Source organism: Nerophis ophidion, linkage group LG06 (genome assembly GCF_033978795.1).
Source record: "Nerophis ophidion isolate RoL-2023_Sa linkage group LG06, RoL_Noph_v1.0, whole genome shotgun sequence".
Lineage (NCBI taxonomy): Eukaryota > Metazoa > Chordata > Actinopteri > Syngnathiformes > Syngnathidae > Nerophis > Nerophis ophidion.
In genome coordinates this window covers 25,116,922-25,135,543 of record NC_084616.1, presented here as the reverse complement: position 1 = coordinate 25,135,543, position 18,622 = coordinate 25,116,922, and the positions used below count along the sequence as shown (strand labels likewise).

General features: G+C 42.5%; 1 protein-coding gene across 9 annotated transcripts in view; it reads left to right on the top strand.

Moving 5' to 3' along the window:
• Positions 1–18,622, top strand: part of camta1a (calmodulin binding transcription activator 1a) — a 778,795-nt gene that overhangs the window by 422,095 nt on the left and 338,078 nt on the right. For all 9 annotated transcript variants that reach the window (XM_061903168.1, XM_061903175.1, XM_061903169.1 and 6 more), the window contains one exon: positions 15,414–15,549. In XM_061903168.1, the coding sequence (XP_061759152.1) occupies positions 15,414–15,549 (136 nt within the window). The remainder of the gene's footprint in view (positions 1–15,413; positions 15,550–18,622) is intronic.

The following is an 18,622-nucleotide window of genomic DNA, read 5'->3' as shown; positions in this document are numbered from 1 at the left end:
TTCTGACTAAAAATAGGACCAAGAAACTGGGCACGGAAGCTGAGGAATAGCTTCTTCATTTTTTTGTCGCTGATTCTTCTTAACTCTCCAGCTTGTACAGCATCACTCCTCACCCTGTAATTCAATCTCACCTTTAAAATTGGACTTATTTTGACCTCATGCGTTCTTTCCACCTATGTCTTTTTAGTTTCCCAGTCTATGTTGTGCTTTTTTTTTTTGTGGACAAGGCAGGATTCTGAATTAATCATAAACAGTTCAATAGCTGGCCAAAGATGTGCTCTGTCACTTGAGGGGATCAATGGAGGAAGGACACATTGCTACAGTGATGGCACTGCCTGCAGGAGAGGCAGGGAGGGACATGTCCAGTTGATCCATGAACTCATTCTGGCATGAGGTTAGAAAGGAGGAAACAATGTCCTTGCCCACATGTTGTCCCTAGAGAGACCAGTGTCAGCATGTCCTAATTTCAAAAAAGTCTGCTTTAAATCCACGCTGTATGCTGATCGAGAATTTAAAAATGTGATATTGTTTCATGTTATTCACTGTTAGATCATGGTGACAGTGGTGTCCTATTTTAATGTACGCTTTTTCACCATGAAGTTAGTTAGTTAAGTTAAAGTACCAATGATTGTCACACACACACTATGTGTGGTGAAATTTGTCCTTTTCATTTGACAAATCCCCTTGTTCACCCCCTGAGATGTGAGGGGAGCAGTGGGCAGCAGCCACACCCAAGAGTACTTTTTGGTGACTTAACCCCCAACTCCAACCCTTGATGCTGAGTGCCAAGCAGGGAGGTAATGGAGCCCGTTTTTGTAGTCTTTGGTATGACTCAGGGGTTTGAACTCACAACCTACTGATCTCAGGACGGACACTCTAACCATGAGGCCACTGAGTAGGTATAACTGAGTAGGTATAATATTGACTAATACTAATGCTAGGTATTGACTAATGTGAAATTAAAGCAGGACAGATAAGACATATTTTGTTCATCGTAGGAAATAATGATAATGTAGTGCTACAGAAGCCACTGGATATCTACACATTGGTGTTTAGGGGACTGTTCGCATAACAACCATAAAACATAAAGCCAATGATTTGCACATACTGTAATGTGTAAAAACAATGACTGTATGCAGCAATGACCAGTGATTGAAAATATGAATTGATTAATGTGGACCCCGACTTAAACAAGTTGAAAAATGTATTTGGGTGTTACCAATTAGTGGTCAATTGTACGGAATATGTACTGTACTGTGCAATCTATTAATAAAAGTCTCAATCAATCAATCAATCCATGAGCATTTTGAATGTCATGGCCGCCATATGTAAATCACAATGCTCTGTTCCAAAATAAGCTTTGCTGTTTTGCCATGTACGGGCTGAAAAATCTAAGAGACTTACAGAATGGTACCAGTAAAGTGCCTCTTTACAAGTGTGCATAATGCATATAAACAGTCCTTTCCTGCCTCAAACAATGCACAGCTGTGCTGTACAAATTGCATAGACATAGAAGTTCCATTGCAGAATGTGGCATTTGCCTGCAGGAGAGCTACTGTGTTGTAAAAGAGAATACTGGAATTCTTCACTATCTAGGTAATAACTTGTGATGGTTTGCATGGGCGATGTGTACTTATTCGGTCAATTAATCGAACGATAAACGAAAATGAAGTCAGTAACTTTTCCTGTGTCGATAAATTGCCATATGCATGCGTTGTTGTGGGTTACCAGAAGGCTCACTCTTTTGCATCTATTTCAACAGCTGTGGCCAATTGTACTACATGCACATGAACAGTAGTAATGATAACTTTTGTAAAACTCTTGACTCTTAGTATAACCTTACAAGCAGTGATGGGCAAGCTACTCGGAAAATGTAATGTTATGATCCGGTGCCGGTTCACGGTTTATTTTGGGTGTTGAGCCACTTGTTGTTCTGTTTCAGCACCCTGGTTTTGTCTCTCCTTGGTTGCTATGGCTATTCATTGTTGTCATCTGCCTCTGATTAGTGTTCGGGACGCTCACCTGTTCCCGGGCACTAATCAGAGAGCTATTAGTCCTGCCTTCCCTGTCACTCAGTCTGGTGCTTTTGCTTGGTATACGCAACTGTTACGGTAGTCCCCTGTGTTCCTCAAGCTCAATCAATCATTCAATCAATGTTTATTCATATAGCCCTAAATCACAAGTGTCTCAAAGGGCTGCACAAACAACAACGACATCCTCGGTAGAGCCCACATTGGGGCAAGAAAAACTCACCCCAGTGGGACGTCGGTGACAGTGACAATGATGACTATGAGAAACCTTGGAGAGAACCGCCTATATGGCCAACACCCCTCCGCCCCAGGCGACTGAAAGCAATGGATGTCAAGCGGGTCTAACATGATATTGTGAAAGTCCAATCCATAGTGGATCTAACATAACCGTGAGAGTCCAGCCCAAAGTGGATCCAATATAGTAGCGAGAGTCCCGTCCATAGCGGAGCCAGCAGGAAACCATCCCAAGCGAAGGCGGATCAGCAGCGCAGAGATGTCCCCAACCGATACACAGTCCATCCTGGGTCCCGACTCTGGACGAACGGTCCATCCTGGGTCCCTACTCTGGACAGCCAGTACTTCATCCATGGCCACCGCCCCGGACCCCCTCCACTAGGGAGGGGGGGAGAGAGGAGAAAAAGAAAAGAAACGGCGGATGAATTAGTCTAAAAAGGTTTTGTTTTTGTTTTTTTAAAGGATAGAGTATACAAATGAGTTTTAAGGTGAGACTTAAATGCTTCTCCTGAGGTAACATCTCGAACTGTTACCGGGAGGGCATTCCAGAGTACTGGACCCCGAATGGAAAACGCTCTATAGCCCGCATACTTTTTTTTGGCTCTGGGAATCACTAATAAGCCGAAGTCCTTTGAACGCAGATTTCTTGCCGGGACATATGGTACAATACAATCGGCAAGATAGGCTGGAGCTAGACCGTGTAGTATTTTATACCTAAGTATTAAAACCTTAGCTAAACTTTGTCTTATGTGTTTTCACTTTAGCTATTCCGTTAGCTTTCCTTGTGCTGGGCACACACTCCTTTTGTGTTGTTTGTTTGTTCCTGCCTGATTTATTGGACAATAAATCATCTCATACCTGCACACTGTCTTCCGAGTTCCTGCTGCCTCCCTGGAAGAACTATGCACGCATCATCATGCCTCCTCGCCATCATCCCCGTTTCATGTACTAAGCTCTACTACAAGTTACTCTCATATAAATGTAGCTTAGCTACGGGGGAACTATCCACGTAGAATTGTAGCAAGCTACACGGCAAAAGTAGCTTGTTACATTTAACATTTATATTCATGGGCACACGTATAATATGTATAATGTATAATATCAATGGTGATGTGACTGAGAGTGTACAAATGGACCCCAAAAGGGTCCATTACTATTAACTATATGTCATTTAGCTGGGGTCTTCACACCCCGCTGTATGTATCTATTTAGTTTGCCTTTTCTTTGGCCCACCCCTAAAAGGGTATTCATTTTCTCTACCTACAGTTAAAACAGCATCTATCTTTAGCTTCACCAAAACAAATAAAACATGACGTGTGTGTTGCTTGGAAACAGTTGGTAATGATTATGTGCAGTAAAATTTTTCAAGAACTCAACTCACCTTCATGTGTGTTCCTAAATGTGTGTTGGATATCCTAGATCAGGGGTGCCCATTACGTCGATCGCGATCGACTGGTCGATCTCGGAGGGTGTGTCAGTCGATCTCAAGCCAGGCATTAAAAAATATACATAAAAATGAGCAATCATCAATCATACCAAGACTTCACTTTCGTCAGTTGTTTGACATTCTCGGCACCCGAGGATCTTGTGAGATGACGCTGGCTGCTGCGAGCTCATATTTAAGAAAAAAATCACTAACAGGGCGGACGCAGAGAAACACATTTTATTTCTAGAGACTCCGTACCTACTGTCAAAACTTTAAAGACCGACTGCACAGTTCCTGTCTTCACCATAAAAGACCTGTTTCATCCTGCCTGTGCTAACAAAATAAGAGTCTCAGAAAGCTAGCGTGCACAAGCTAGCAAGCTACGGAGTTTGATGCCAATGTATTTCTCCCCCGCCCTCAGCGACCGCTTTCTCACTTGCTTGCCCACCCGCACACTCACTGACGTCACTCACCTGCTGCCAGACATTAAAGGGCCACACACATATGCTACTCTCATAACAAAGTGTTTGAAAACGAGTATGCAAGTTGGACAAATGAGATGCCAAATCCAACCACTTTCATGTGGTATTGGACAGAAAGGAGGACTTTTTTTTTCCTCCATTTGAAAATGCGGACGTTATCAGCACCACTGTCTAATTCCAATCAATGCAAGTCATCAGAATCAAATACACCAACTTATATTCTTGTCTTCATGAAAGAAAGGAATCTATGTGTGTTAAACATGCTTGTATTATCATTAAACACCATTAACTTGTTAACAAAAATGTCTCTTTCATAAATAAATAAATATAAATTATAAATAGGAATGAGGTAGATCTCCTCGACTTGGTCAATTGAAAAGTAGCTCGCCTGCAGAAAAAGTGTGAGCGCCCCTGTCCTAGATGAATTTGGTTTACAGAGTAAACAACTAAAAATTAAGGTTGTGGGCATTCTTTTCTCTAAATGCAGACTTTTGTCAAAATATGGCTAAGGACTCGCATTATTGTGGGTTTCCTGGACGTCTTCTTCATCACTGTAGGAAAAATCTAATCTGCCATTTTCAAATATGTTCCTTTTTTTGAGCTGTCAGCTTGAAGCTGTCTCCGACTTCCTAATCGTCATGTGACATGAGTGTGGTATTGCTATGATTTTTCTTACTAGTTTCGATGACCCGTCTTATTTTGCCTGTGATGGGCCAGTCCATAATGTTTCACCCTTAGCTTAGCCAATTGTGACTCGTCATACAAACACCGACCAACCTTCATGGATTTTCTCCGTATGGATAGATATTCTCATTCATCCAGGTCATTGTATTTTCTCCATACTTTTTTGGGCCTGGATTCACAGTCCATTTTTTTTTTTCCTCTTTGTAGCTTGTAGCTTTGTAGCTAAGCTACTCGCTACATGGGTCTAAAAGTAGCTAAGCTACAGGAAAAGCTACTTGTAGCTAAGCTACCACCAGGCAGCTTGCTACTGCCCATCACTGCGCATTAAATTAAAATGACCAGAAAACCGTGATTGATAACTGCACTTTGATAAACTGCTGCATCAGCTTGCGAACTAACTTATTGCCGTTTTTTCTGCTCGTTGCTATGTTAGTTGCTATACGATTTTGTTTGATAATGTCTATTCACATGAGAATTTGGATCGGAGGACTACAGTCTAATATTGATATAATGGGATATATTTGTTATGCGTTGATATTACGGCAGCAACAATACCATCAAATAGACATAGGGCGATATTCAATAAGGCAATTAACCGAAATAGGCTCCCTAAAAGGGACAAGCGGTAGAAAATCAGAATCAGAATTGGAATCATTTATTTGTCCGTTCCAACATGTATAAGACACATCAGAACTGAAATTACATTTTCGGCACAGTCCCGCTAAGAGCAGACATACGTTATGGAGGGGGGGACAAGATGAGACCGTCGACGGATCAGCCGGTTACAGCGCTCCTTAAAAAGCTAAGAAAAGGGTGACATTAGGAGGGGGGGAGATTAAGAAAATATAAGTCCAAGGCTAGACCCTCAGGAGAGGTGTAGACTGAGTCCAAGGAAAAAAACTCACATAGCATGGCACACATTAAACATACATATATCACACCAACTTGCAACAGAGGGAGGGGTGGGTTTGCACAGGCCCGCTGTTCGCTCTGTAGCGCCGCTCAGCCATTCACAACCCCAGAGGAGATAAGTGGTGGTGAGGGTGTTGATTCAAGGGTGGGGGTCATGTGTGTGCGTATATGCCCAATTAACTCGGGAGAGGTGAAGAATGTTTTTGTATGGCTGAGGCCGATAAAGTTTGGCTACAGATGTTGAAAAAAAGGAAGGTCAAAAGCATCTATCTTTGAGGAGTCTTCGGGAGATTTCCTTCAGAACAGCCTGTTCCATGCCAAGGCCATTCAGGGAGTCCAAATCGTAGATAAAAAGTTGTTTTCCTTCGAGAAGACAAAATATTGACTTATCTTCTCTGTTGTCCATGCTGGATCTCTTTCACGTCCAATTAATTATTCCTTCTCTGCAAACTTTCCCAAGATGAGATCCATTTTGTGTTTCAACTCAGAAATTGCACAAGTCTGTGTTCCCACAGCCCAACCCAATCCTTCCATTGCGTTGAAAAGCCGTTGGGCCCCTTGAGTGGCTGCCATCGTCTTCCGAATTTGTCGATACACCAGAGCAATGCCCAGCCCAATCAGCAAGTGCCCCGCGATCACAGCTCCAAGTAGGTAGATGCCTTCGTCGACATCCTCGATGGAAAGAGCTGAGAGGCACATGATCCACCATGAGTTCCAGGAGTCCCGCACGTAACCCGCAGCGATGGTTCCATCAGGGCAGCCAGGCTCCCCCGAACCTCTTTTTCTTGTCAAAAGGACTGTGTAAATTGCGTCAAGAGTCCAGCTGATCATATTCATATTGAAATTTGGATTAGAGGACAGCGCAAAGAAAGAGGCTTTTAAAAAGTTCAGACAAGGACAAAGACAAAGAGAGCAAGCAGGGAAGGAGGGAACGGAGAATGCGACCGCCCTCACCAGAGGCTAGGATGAAAGAATGGATGTATGGATAAACACATTAGTGTCTCAACAACTATGATACAGTATTTACATTGAACATAAAGGCTGTGCTGTTTTTGTTTGTTTAAGTTATAGATATAACAGATGGAGGCCTGTTTAATAGGAAGTGAACTCGCGGGATGTTACATAAACCGGAAGCGATCATCCAATTTACATTTAATAAAAAAACATTCTAAAACATCTTCTGATTAAAAAGGAAGAAAATAAACATATTTAAACATACAAATGAAAATAATATGGCTCTTAAGAGGCCAGAACAACATCTGATATTAGATTATGTATTTTGTTTCATTTATAAAATCAATTTTAACATAAATGAGTATCACATTTTTAGTGTGTATGTAATTACTTTTTGAGCACATTCTACAATACTGTGATAATAATAGTAACTCTTAATCATTTTGGTCAAAATAACGTTATTCTGCCATTTTATTTATTGTTTTGGTTGTGTATAATTGAGAGTGCCCCACTCCCTTCTTAACAGGGACAGAAACTATTTTATTGCTTTGGTAGTGATTTTTTAGTCAAGTGAAGTATTTTGGTAACAGAGTGTATTTTCTTTTTATTATTTCTTTGTTTTTTTTCAACTTGGATATTTAAAAGTTACAATGTTGAAATATACGAGTAATACAATTTATTTGCATTTGAAACGCTACATTTGAATTATTATTATGGATTATCTCTTAATCAGTAGTTTTTTTGGTCTCAAAATAATGTTGACAAAAATATTGTTTATTGGCAATAATTTTTAGGTCAATATATCATTAAGCAACATTTTTATCAGCCCAAGCCTACCATCAAAATTAACTAATGCCTGATTTTTGGTCTTCATTAAGTCGCAGATGAAAAAAAATCAGATTTGGACAATCTAAGTGTGTACCAGCTTTCGGTCTGGTGTTACACTAAGCATGGATTGCAAGTAAAGTGAATCGAGTATAGCAATTGTTCACACAAATAATGCAGAATCATTGTCAGCACCATGCACATACAGCTGCAGTCAGGACTGAATAGGAAATGTCTTCACAGCCGAAGCCATACACGCTTTTGAAATTCAAATTCTTTGTCACCTATGCGAGACATCAAAGCTCTAAGGTGTATGTGTTGACGGAGAATGGAGTGGTGTAACCAGCAAACAACATTGTTATTTGTGAATCATGTCCTATTGGCGTAAGCAGGGAGCTTTACATCCGAGGAGTGACAGCAGCTTCCCTGAAATGTGCATGAAATGTGCTTAGTAGTATCAGTGCAGCATCGTGTTCAAGTCACCTGCCTGCTTCCTGCAGGGCGACTGTGGACGAGATAAGAGCATGGACACAATACATGCAGGAAAGCCATCGTTCACATCCTATGCCCCCAGTACAAGGTGTTGTTGGGACAGAGGCGGTTTAGCTTGGTTGGTAGAGTGGCCGTGCCAGCAACTTGAGGGTTGCAGGTTTGATTCCAGCTTCCGCCATCCTAGTCACTGTCCTTGGGCAAGACACTTTACCCACCTGGTCCCAGTGCCACCCACACTGGTTTGAATGTAACTTAGATATTTGGTTTCACTATGTAAAGCTCTTTGAGTCACCAGAGAAAAAGCGCTATATAAATATAATTCACTTCAGTTCACTTCACTGCAGCTAAGCCAAATGGTTATCATTTGGTGTTGTCTTAATTTTCTTATTTTTTATTCACATAAGCATAATGGCCCCATTCAGCAACCATTCTTAACAACAATTTTTGTTCTTAGGCCCACTTATGAAGTTTTTAAGAAAATGTTTGTATTCAGCAATGTTTTCTTAGCTGGGATTTGTTCGTAGGTAAGAACAAAACCTAAGCGTGCTCCAGAGCACTCTTAGGGTGGCCTATTAGTTCTCAAGTGTGACAAATTTCCTTACTTCCATTGTCCAATGTTAAATTAATTACATAGATAGGCCTAGTGGTTAGAGTGTTCGCCCTGAGATCGGTAGGTTGTGAGTTCAAACCCCGGCCGAGTCATACCAAAGACTATAAAAATGGGACCCATTACCTCCCTGCTTAAAACTCAGCATCAACGGTTGTAATTGGGGGTTAAATCACCAAAAATGATTCCAGGGCGTGACCACCACTGCTGCTCACAGCTCCCCTCACCTCCCAGGGGGTGATCAAGGGTGATGGGTCAGATGCAGAAAATAATTTCGCCACACCTAGTGTGTGTGACAATCATTGGTACTTTAACTTTTGACTTTAGACATATATATATATATATATATATATATATATTATATATATATATATATATATATATATACTGTATGTATATATATATATATATATATATATATATATATATATATACATACAGATAGATGGATAGATAGATAAGACAGACAGACATATCGCAAGATATAGACATTTCAAAATACCGTGTGTGTGCGCACACACACACACACACACACACACACACACTCACACACCAATTCTTTTTAACGTCCTCAACTGTGCGGACATCGCCGCATGACACCATGTTTAATGCATCGGTTATAGTATATTTCTGAACTCAACCAGTTTTTCTTCCGCTAGGGGGCTACCTCAGAATTCCCCCATTTGTTAAACGTACGTTTTGATATTATGTATTTTCCCCGCGGGATAATACACATTTCTCTTCTTTAATCTGTTTGTGTTTTCTCTATGTGTTTGATGTTCGGCTTTTCTGTCGGAATTGTGCCCTTATATAGGGAATTAAGGGCGTTTACCTTTGCAAATTATGGAATTAAGGGTGTTTACATATACAGTACATATTGGGGAAATAAAGGCATGTTTTTATGCAAACTATGATAGACACGCACGCGCTAACCATTTGGCATTCAAAAACTTAAGAACAGCAGGTTGGAACAATTTGGGCATTTAAGAACACGTCATGAATTTGAATGGACTCCTCTTTGGAAATCACTTAGGAAGAAAGATAAGAGGAAAAGTTAGGAACTTATTGCTGAATGGGTCCCAGTGTGTTCAATCCCAGAAAGCGGTGGTCCAAGTTCTGTCACAAACACTGGCAGGTTTTATAGCAAGGAAATGAGATGTAGCACACTATCACACATCGACCCACTTCCTATTCTGAATTACACAAAACAAATAGATTCCTTCATCTGGAGTATATGATGTGTGTATATTCATATAATGTAGGTTTGGCAAACTGTTTCCTCATTCATCTCCATCTAGTTCATGTCAAATGGAGATTGTTTTTCTCATAAATATGATTTTGACCTTTCAGCCTGTCCATAAAGTGAGTATTAGAGAGAAAAAGGAATAATGAGATTTTAATCAAACATGATCCGTAGCTCCTAGCAGTCGATTGATCTACCAAAAAGCACTTTACTCGTTTATTCAACATGTATAATTGGGAATTAGTCTGAGTATTAAAGGACCTTAGAACAATACAACAACTTGGCACGAGACGTCATTGTCAGTGGGAAATACATTTGAGTGAATATGTGCGTATGTATGTGAGCGGGAACAGCCACCGACTCTAAATCCACAGGCCGTAGCAGATTTACATTTAAAGTAGTTTTAGCAAACACCCCACTTGCAGATTCATTTTTTCGCAGGGCTGAAGGGACAGGCTTATCTGCGAGTCATCAGTTGCGCGCACTGTGTCCAGATAGGAGCCAGGGGGAAGATGATGTTCCATATAATACAGCACTGTTGCTTGAAGTCTAATTGCATTACGTGTGGACTTACTGTACCTCAGCACTGTGGCGACCGCTGGCGGTCTGTTTCGGTTCCCACATACGTAAGTCCTTCAAAACGTGGAATGAATGTCTCAGTCGTGATTGACAGCAGCAGTATTGGAACGCATCGTAGTGCAATTGATGTTGTGTCACTGCTCTTGCTAGTCATGTTATCCCCACATGGAGCAACAGGGTTAGTAGCAACTTTGGGTGTGGAAGTGCACGAGTGCCCAAGGGCATATTGTTGCCTCATATTTACTCTTAATAGGGTCAGTTTGTGTGTGACACCAATCGGAGGAGTGCTCATGTGGAAGTATTTGAATGGGTCCCTGGAAGTGTTGTTGTTGACACACTATGCCAAAGGCTGAGATTTCTGAAAGCTTTGACGGGTAATTGAGAGCAGCATGAATTTCCTCCTCCATGAGCCACTGTAGACCCAAACCAGCTCGCCCTCCGACCTCCAAAGCCTCTATGGAGTAGCACTCATCCTTCTTTTTTTATATTCTCCTTTTGCTTGCCTCAAATACTGCCAGCTGAGCTTGCGGGAGAGAAAAAACAGCATGTATTGTATTAATCAAACCCGGGGCATCATGGGGAATGGGGCAGAGTGGGAAAGGGGGGCTGGAGCCCAGCTATTACTGCTACACAGGTTCACCAAGAGACATTTTTCACTTCTCTGCAAGTTGTTTGACAGAAATGTATCCAGCAGCACACAATTCTTCTCATTATAACATACCAAGCAAAAATAGTATTTCTGATTCCACTACAGTATTAGGAAAAACATATTCTCTGTGATTGTTTGCTTTGGCTTTTGTGCAACTGTGCACTTCTAGGATTTTCGAGGATTTTGCAAACCATGTTGCCGTTGCTCATCGATGATCCATGTTAGAACACAACAATCTGTCGTCCATTTATTGTTTTGGTGCCTACTGGCCTTTAGAAAGTAGAGCTCAGTGCATGAGAAGTGGGCCAGAGGTCCTCTGCTTTGACTTTATTATGCATGCTGAGCTTGTCATCATCCTCATAAGGCCAAACCACCTCCAACACTCCCACCCCAACCTGCTCTGACTTTCTCAAATGAACAAATGTGATTGAGCGAAAGCCATTACCTGGGTAAATGCATGAATCCCAAAGGGGTGAACAAGGCCTAACACCACCCTGAGGGTAAAGCTTATTATCACTGCAAACTCCACAGAGGCGAGAAGCAGCTGTGTAGCTGGTCTGAGGTCCACATTTCCATATTAATCTGGCACATTTAGGCATCTGAGACAGAAGGCCTCCTGTCACGCTTCTATGATAACAGAGAATTTAGCTTTCCCCTCTCATGTATAAATATGTAAAATTCTGATAAGATTAATTGAATCCACTACGCATACAGTGGCATGAAAGGACTGGGTGGGTGAGGTCACAGACAGCGGGAGGGAAAGGAGACACTAAATGTTGCCAAAGCATTCATTTCAGACTGGCCTCTGTCGCAGAGGGTGTCTGGACTCGATCCTCCCTATTTAAAGTGCCATGAATTGAAAATAGCATCTACCTAACTTACCCTCGAAAATAGCTGCGAGAATAAGTTTTTGCACCGAGCCGATAAATATGGCGTAGAGCCTCTGACACCGAAACCTCACCCCAATTTTCAGAGCTCGAGAGGAGATCAGATAGCCCTGTGTCATTTGATTTTCTGCCTTATCTCACCCGTGCCTATCTTTTTGTCTCATGCAGAGCTATGTTTTGAGGAGTACACAATGTTTGTATCTCTTGAAGGGCAAAAACTCAGAATAAACAAAACTATCCTGCTGTTAAGTGGCTGTTAGGGGCTGAGTGCTTATGTCTAATGAGTGTCCTTCATTTGACATGAAGGATGCAAATCTGCACAGCTACATGTGTTTGAAGCAAAGTTTATGCCGATGCCTCCTTCCACTTCCTTAATGATGACATAAACTATTCTAAGACACAATTAGGAACGCAAACTCCTTTTTGCAGCAAAGTATGCTAGGTGGTGAAGGTTGGAGGTCCTAGCTGGAGGTGCAGGTGAAGAATCCTGAGATTGAAGCTGGAGAAGTCCGAGCCAAGAATGAAGTTAAGTGAATTATATTTGTATAGCGCTTTTCTCTCGTGACTAAAAGCGCTTTACATAGTGAAACCTAATATCTAAGTTACATTCAAACCAGTGTGGGTGGCACTGGGAGCAGGTGGGTAAAGTGTCTTGCCCAAGGACGCAACGGTAGAGACTCGGATGGCAAGAGCGGGAATCGAACCTGGAACCCTCAAGTTGCTGGCACGGCCACTCTACCAACCGAGCTATACCACCCAGTTGAATGAGACTTCCCCCTTGCAGATGACTCAGGCTATGTCTACACTAAGCCAGATAACCCCTTAAACGAATAATTAATTAGACTAAGCCCCATTTCAGCCACACTAAATCATTTTTTAAGATTCCCCTCCTTGGATAATTTTTTACACGGGTAAGTGTGCCATGTGTTTCTTGAATCGCCGGCTCTTAGTTTTGGATGGACTCATTGATCGCTTACAAACTGAGTTCGGAGAGGAAGTGAAGTGAGAAAGACTAAGCCCCACACAGGAAGTGACGTCAGAAAGAACGTGACACATGAAAACCGGAGTTAATCACTGGAAAGATGAAGGCGAGTCAGCCAGACATTTCCATGTTTCTCATTCTTCTACATGTAAGGATGCTTGTGGAAATCACACAAATACCTTAAGAGAAGAAAACGCGCGATTGTAGGTTTTTCAGATACAACCCATTTCAGACAACCCATGACACTTCCTAAATATGTTCTACACCCTGTGAGCACCAGACCCCCCGACCCCCTCCCTGCGTGGTTGAGGTGGGCGGGGTTTGGTGCTTGCGGGGTGTATAACATAGTCAGGAAATGTCATGGGTGCAAAGGATTCTGGGTATTTGTTGTGTTGCGTTTATGTTGTGTTACTGTGAGGATTTTCTCCCAAAATGTGTTTGTCATTCTTCTTTTGTGTGGGTTCACAATGTGGCGCATATTAGTAGGAGTGTTTAAGTTGTTTATATCACAACCGTCAGTGTACTCTGAGTCACCCAGTATGCCTTCCAGTCGTGTACGCGCATCTGTGGAAGCCTCTCACAACATGTTGCTGGACTGGCAAGCAGTTTGTAGAAGGTGTTTAAGGCAATGGCTTCATAGCATGCCCTTATTCTTGTCATCTGGCTGACCACCAGCAGATATAGGCGAGAATAGTTGCGGCTCCCATTGTCTTCCTCATTTTGTGAAACGGGTCGAAATGGCTCTTTGACTGGTAAAGGTTGCCGACCCCTGGTCTAGGAGTGTCCTGACCAAATATCTAGATCCCTAGAATGACTGATGTAAAATTATTTATATCACATTGTTTACGTGTCCAATAAAGATTTGATTAATTTATGATGGTTCAGGTGTGATTCACTATAATAGGACCCCACAGCGCACTGGATTCCACCTAATTGACATACCACAACACTGGATATTGTTCAGATAAGTTATATTTAATATAAGAACTTGCACACAAAAGCAACACTGGAGGTGACTATGATGTGCGCATTTTCCGTGCATGCGTACTAGGTCGCATTACGCCGGCGGAAATAGGGGCGGAAGGGGTCTAAACGACCATTGTGTGTGTGTGGACAACTATAAGTTTAGGTGGGATTTACCCTGGATAAGCTTCGTGTAGAAGGGGGCCTCAGAGTTGACCAAAGGCAAATATGGAAGTCGCGAGGAAAGATAGGTAATAGTAAGCAGGGAGTAAATCTGTGTGTGAGTGGCGTCTCTCATTAGAAAGTGTTGTCTGGGGCACCGGAGGAAAGACAGCGGGGAGCCCCAATCCTGGCCCCTGAGAATGGGCTGAGAAAGTGATTGATGAGTGATACAGAGATAAACACGTACCCTGGCCCCTAAAGGCACTCTTGCAAAATGCTGCTTGCCGTTATAAATAAACATTTCATTATTTAATAAATAAAAAAACAACACAATGGAAAACAATCGTTGGGGTTTCTTATTATGGAAATTGTTCCTTGAGACAAAAATCTACCCAGCTTTTGTTCTTTGCTTTGATGAGACTTTTTCTTTTTGGCGTGTTTGTTGTGTGTGTGTGTGCGTGTGTGTTTGTGTCTGTGTTCTGTGCTTATGCATGTGAGTGACGAGCTCAAAAGGTAACCAGGCTCAGCAGCTGACTAGATGAATGTTACTCGTTTTTTCCCCTCTCCCTCTCCTGCTCATTCACAGCAAGGCCCTGTGGACTCTCATTTGGGAGAGCTCCAAATCATAGCAGCTGTGAGTGCAGTGTGTGTGTGTGTCTTCGCGAAAAGAGCATTTGGGTGTTAAACTGATGTGCAAGTGCGGCATATGCACGGATTCACCCTTGTGATACGAGGCCGAGCCACAATACACAAACACACACACATCTCTGTCCAACTGCTCGCTAATTGTTGAGTGAGTTGTAAATGTTTTATGTTACACTTTGTGCTAATGTTCAACACTGAGCACCAAATGTCTCTGTTACAAATCGAAGCGGAAAGGCAGATTATCATCAAATAGTTACGTTATATCATGATGAGCCTCCAGGCTGTGGTCTGGTGGAGGGAGAATGAATTATGAATGGAGTGTGAGGAAGAATCTTCTCTTCTCTCTTGGGACTTCCAACACCCCTACTCATTTAGGTTGGATGAGTAAAAGATGAGGACGAAAGCCTCGCACTCATGCAGTTTATGCAGGTTGGATGAAAGTCAATTGACATAATGTACACACAAACAGGTTTCGACATGCATGTTTCAACATACTTTATTCAAAGGCAGTTGCAAAACCCTTGAAGTCAGTGTTGCATTTCCTTCAACAATGCATATTTTTTGTATGATTCCGAAATAACTGCCTGTTTCGTGGCTATGTCTGACAATCATTCACCTCATTGACGGCTGGTCTCTGTCTTGTTTCCACGGATGCAGGCCGCAGAATGGGTCGATGATACTGTACAATCGGAAGAAAGTGAAGTACAGAAAAGATGGCTACTGTTGGAAGAAGAGGAAAGATGGGAAGACCACACGGGAGGATCACATGAAGCTGAAAGTGCAAGGAGTTGAGGTGAGTCGCTTGGTTACAGTTTTAATGAATTGCTGTAAGAAGAGGTTTGGGCCTGTTTCGCCCCGCTTTTTATTTTGATCATATGAAATTATGAGAGATTCCCCGTTGACAATGTTCTATTCGGGAACCGACCTCAGTGCAATGTACCGAAATTATAAGTGTCAAACTTAATTCAACTGGGGGCCACTGGAGGTAGATTTTGGGTGAGGCACAGAATATTCCCTTCAGAATAATGATTTAACTACGTGACTAAGTTAGGTAACTACTTCAACTAACAGCTATAGTCACACTTGGCTATGGTAGGCCTTAAGTCAATATAAATGCAAATATGAATGTAAAAATTGAATTTTTTGACTATGTTGAGTTCCCCAGGAGATGGTCTTGGACATGTCTGCTTGCTTATATGAAGTTGCTCTTTTTGTTGCCCATTGTGTGTTTGTTTTGCTGTAATTTTTTTGTAGTTGGTGTTCTTTCCAATGGGACTACTGTATAATTAGCGGTTAACAGCCCAGAGTGTACGGGCTGCATTTACTTAAAACTATGTGGTCAAGTTAAGGGTCACAAAATATGAGCCTAGCACCCACGAGTTTGACATCTCTGACCTAAAGAGTATAGGTCCACTCAATGTACCCCATTTATTGATTGATTTTAAAGAAACTATTTTTCTTTTAATAACTACATACATTCCAAGCACAGTCCAATAAATAGGAACAACAAATGTTTTTTATTTACCGATATTTGAGAAGCTGGACTGAACGGTATTGTTTGGTGGAAACAAGGCTTGGGTCTAGAGAAAGGCAACCTTTTTGCCATCAGTGAGCTCTACCTGGTCTGTAATGGAGATAGTCGCATACTGCTGTCCCCAAGGAGCTTCACCAGGAAACAAAGCAGCACAACAATAGTTTTCCCTAGGAAACCAGTGGAGTGGAGCCGATTGTTTGTACCTTATTAAGACTCTGGATGTTGCCGCTGCTCCAGAGAGCCTACATTAATCTTGCTTGTTCGAAGCAGTACTGAGCAGCAAGCGCTCTCTCACCCCACTCCAAGTCACCTCACATATAAGCTATAAAACACCCAGTTGTATCTATTTTTGGCTCTCCCCAGCTTATTTCTCTTTGATCTGTGGTGGTGGCATGCAATGTTAAGGTAGCTTTGCTGATTTATCAGCAGTCCTATGCCAAGCCAAACTTTAGTTTTCTTTTTTGTCAATAGTGCTGAAGTTTGTTTTTTGTTTTTCTACCATTTGAACAAGCGTTGAGATGTACAACAGGTGTATTTATGTACCCAGGCTTTATGTGTGCCCAAATAAACAAACACAGACCTGACATGAATGCAGCACACACTTCAGGCAGTGGTGTTTGTGTCACACAGTGTGACATAGACAAAGCTCAGGCCTTCTCCCAGCAGGGGCTTTGCGCTCTGTTTGTCCTCCTTCAGATATTTGTCACTCTGAGGAAGTGGCTCGGTGTCATCACTGGTCCTGCAGTGGTCCGATAACCCGCTTGGATTTTACACATCCATTTGTTTGAGAGCTTACATATTTTTACAGCATCTGACAGTTTCAGCAGTATGGATGCTTTAGTCGGCTCACTTGTGTCAATATGGCTGTTTTAACTCGGAATTAGGTTCACATGAGATGCTGTTCAAATATGATTTATAGGAGAACTTTTTTCACAATAATTAGGTATGATACATACACGATTGTGCAGAAATGTAATGTACCTATTTTCTACTGCTTTTGTGCCATCTCATGTGTGACATGTGTGCTGATATGAATCCTTGATCAGGGTCAAGGTTGATATGGGGCCCATACCATAAAACATAATTCCATATTCACCAGCCATCCAAATTTGATTAGACTATTGCAGAAATATGGGCAAAGTCAAAAAGCAAGTATTGCGTTTATTCCCATTTTTCAAAAGTAGTGCTGCACAACAAGTCTACATTGTCTATTACACAGCATGCCCTTACCTTCGGGTTGTCCATCCATCCATCATCTTCCGCTTATCCGAGGTCGGGTCGCGGGGGCAACAGCCTAAGCAGGGAAACCCAGACTTCCCTCTCCCCAGCCACTTCGTCTAGCTCTTCCCGGGGGATCCCGAGGCGTTCCCGGGCCAGCCGGGAGACATAGTCTTCCCAACGTGTCCTGGGTCTTCCCCGTGGCCTCCTACCGGTTGGACGTGCCCTAAACACCTCCCTCGGGAGGCGTTCAGGTGGCATCCTAACCAGATGCCCGAACCACCTCATCTGGCTCCTCTCGATGTGAAGGAGCAGCTGCTTTACTTTGAGTTCCTCCCGGATGGCAGAGCTTCTCACCCTATCTCTAAGGGAGAGACCCGCCACACGGCGGAGGAAACTCATTTCGGCCGCTTGTACCCGTGATCTTATCCTTTCGGTCATGACCCAAAGCTCATGACCATAGGTGAGGATGGGAACGTAGATCGACCGGTAAATTGAGAGCTTTGCCTTCCGGCTCAGCTCCTTCTTCACCACAACGGATCGGTACAACGTCCGCATTACTGAGGACGCCGCACCGATCCGCCTGTCGATCTCACGATCCACTCTTCCCTCACTCGTGAACAAGACTCCTAGGTACTTGAACTCCTCCACTTGGGGCAGGGTCTCCTCCCCAACCCGGAGATGGCACTCCACCCTTTTCCGGGCGAGAACCATGGACTCGGATTTGGAGGTGCTGATTCTCATTCCGGTCGCTTCACACTCGGCTGCGAACCGATCCAGCGAGAGCTGAAGATCACGGTCAGATGAAGCCATCAGGATTGTGTATCAGTTAATTAACAATATCTCCTAAATGTAATTATGAAATACATATTTTCCACAAAGTGTTTTTAGGACTTGCTTGACTATGCATAGCATCATAAAAGTTTATCTACAAGGCGGTTGTCAACCCATTGAACTGGCACCGTCTGTTCCTTGCACCTTCAAATAAAATTGTACCAAAGCATAATCCATATGCATAAACACAATGACTGTTCACTGAGTCGAGCAAAGAGACTTAAAATCAAGTGTAAATCCACAGTCGCGTTCTTGCACAAGTCCAATTTGCTGTGAGATC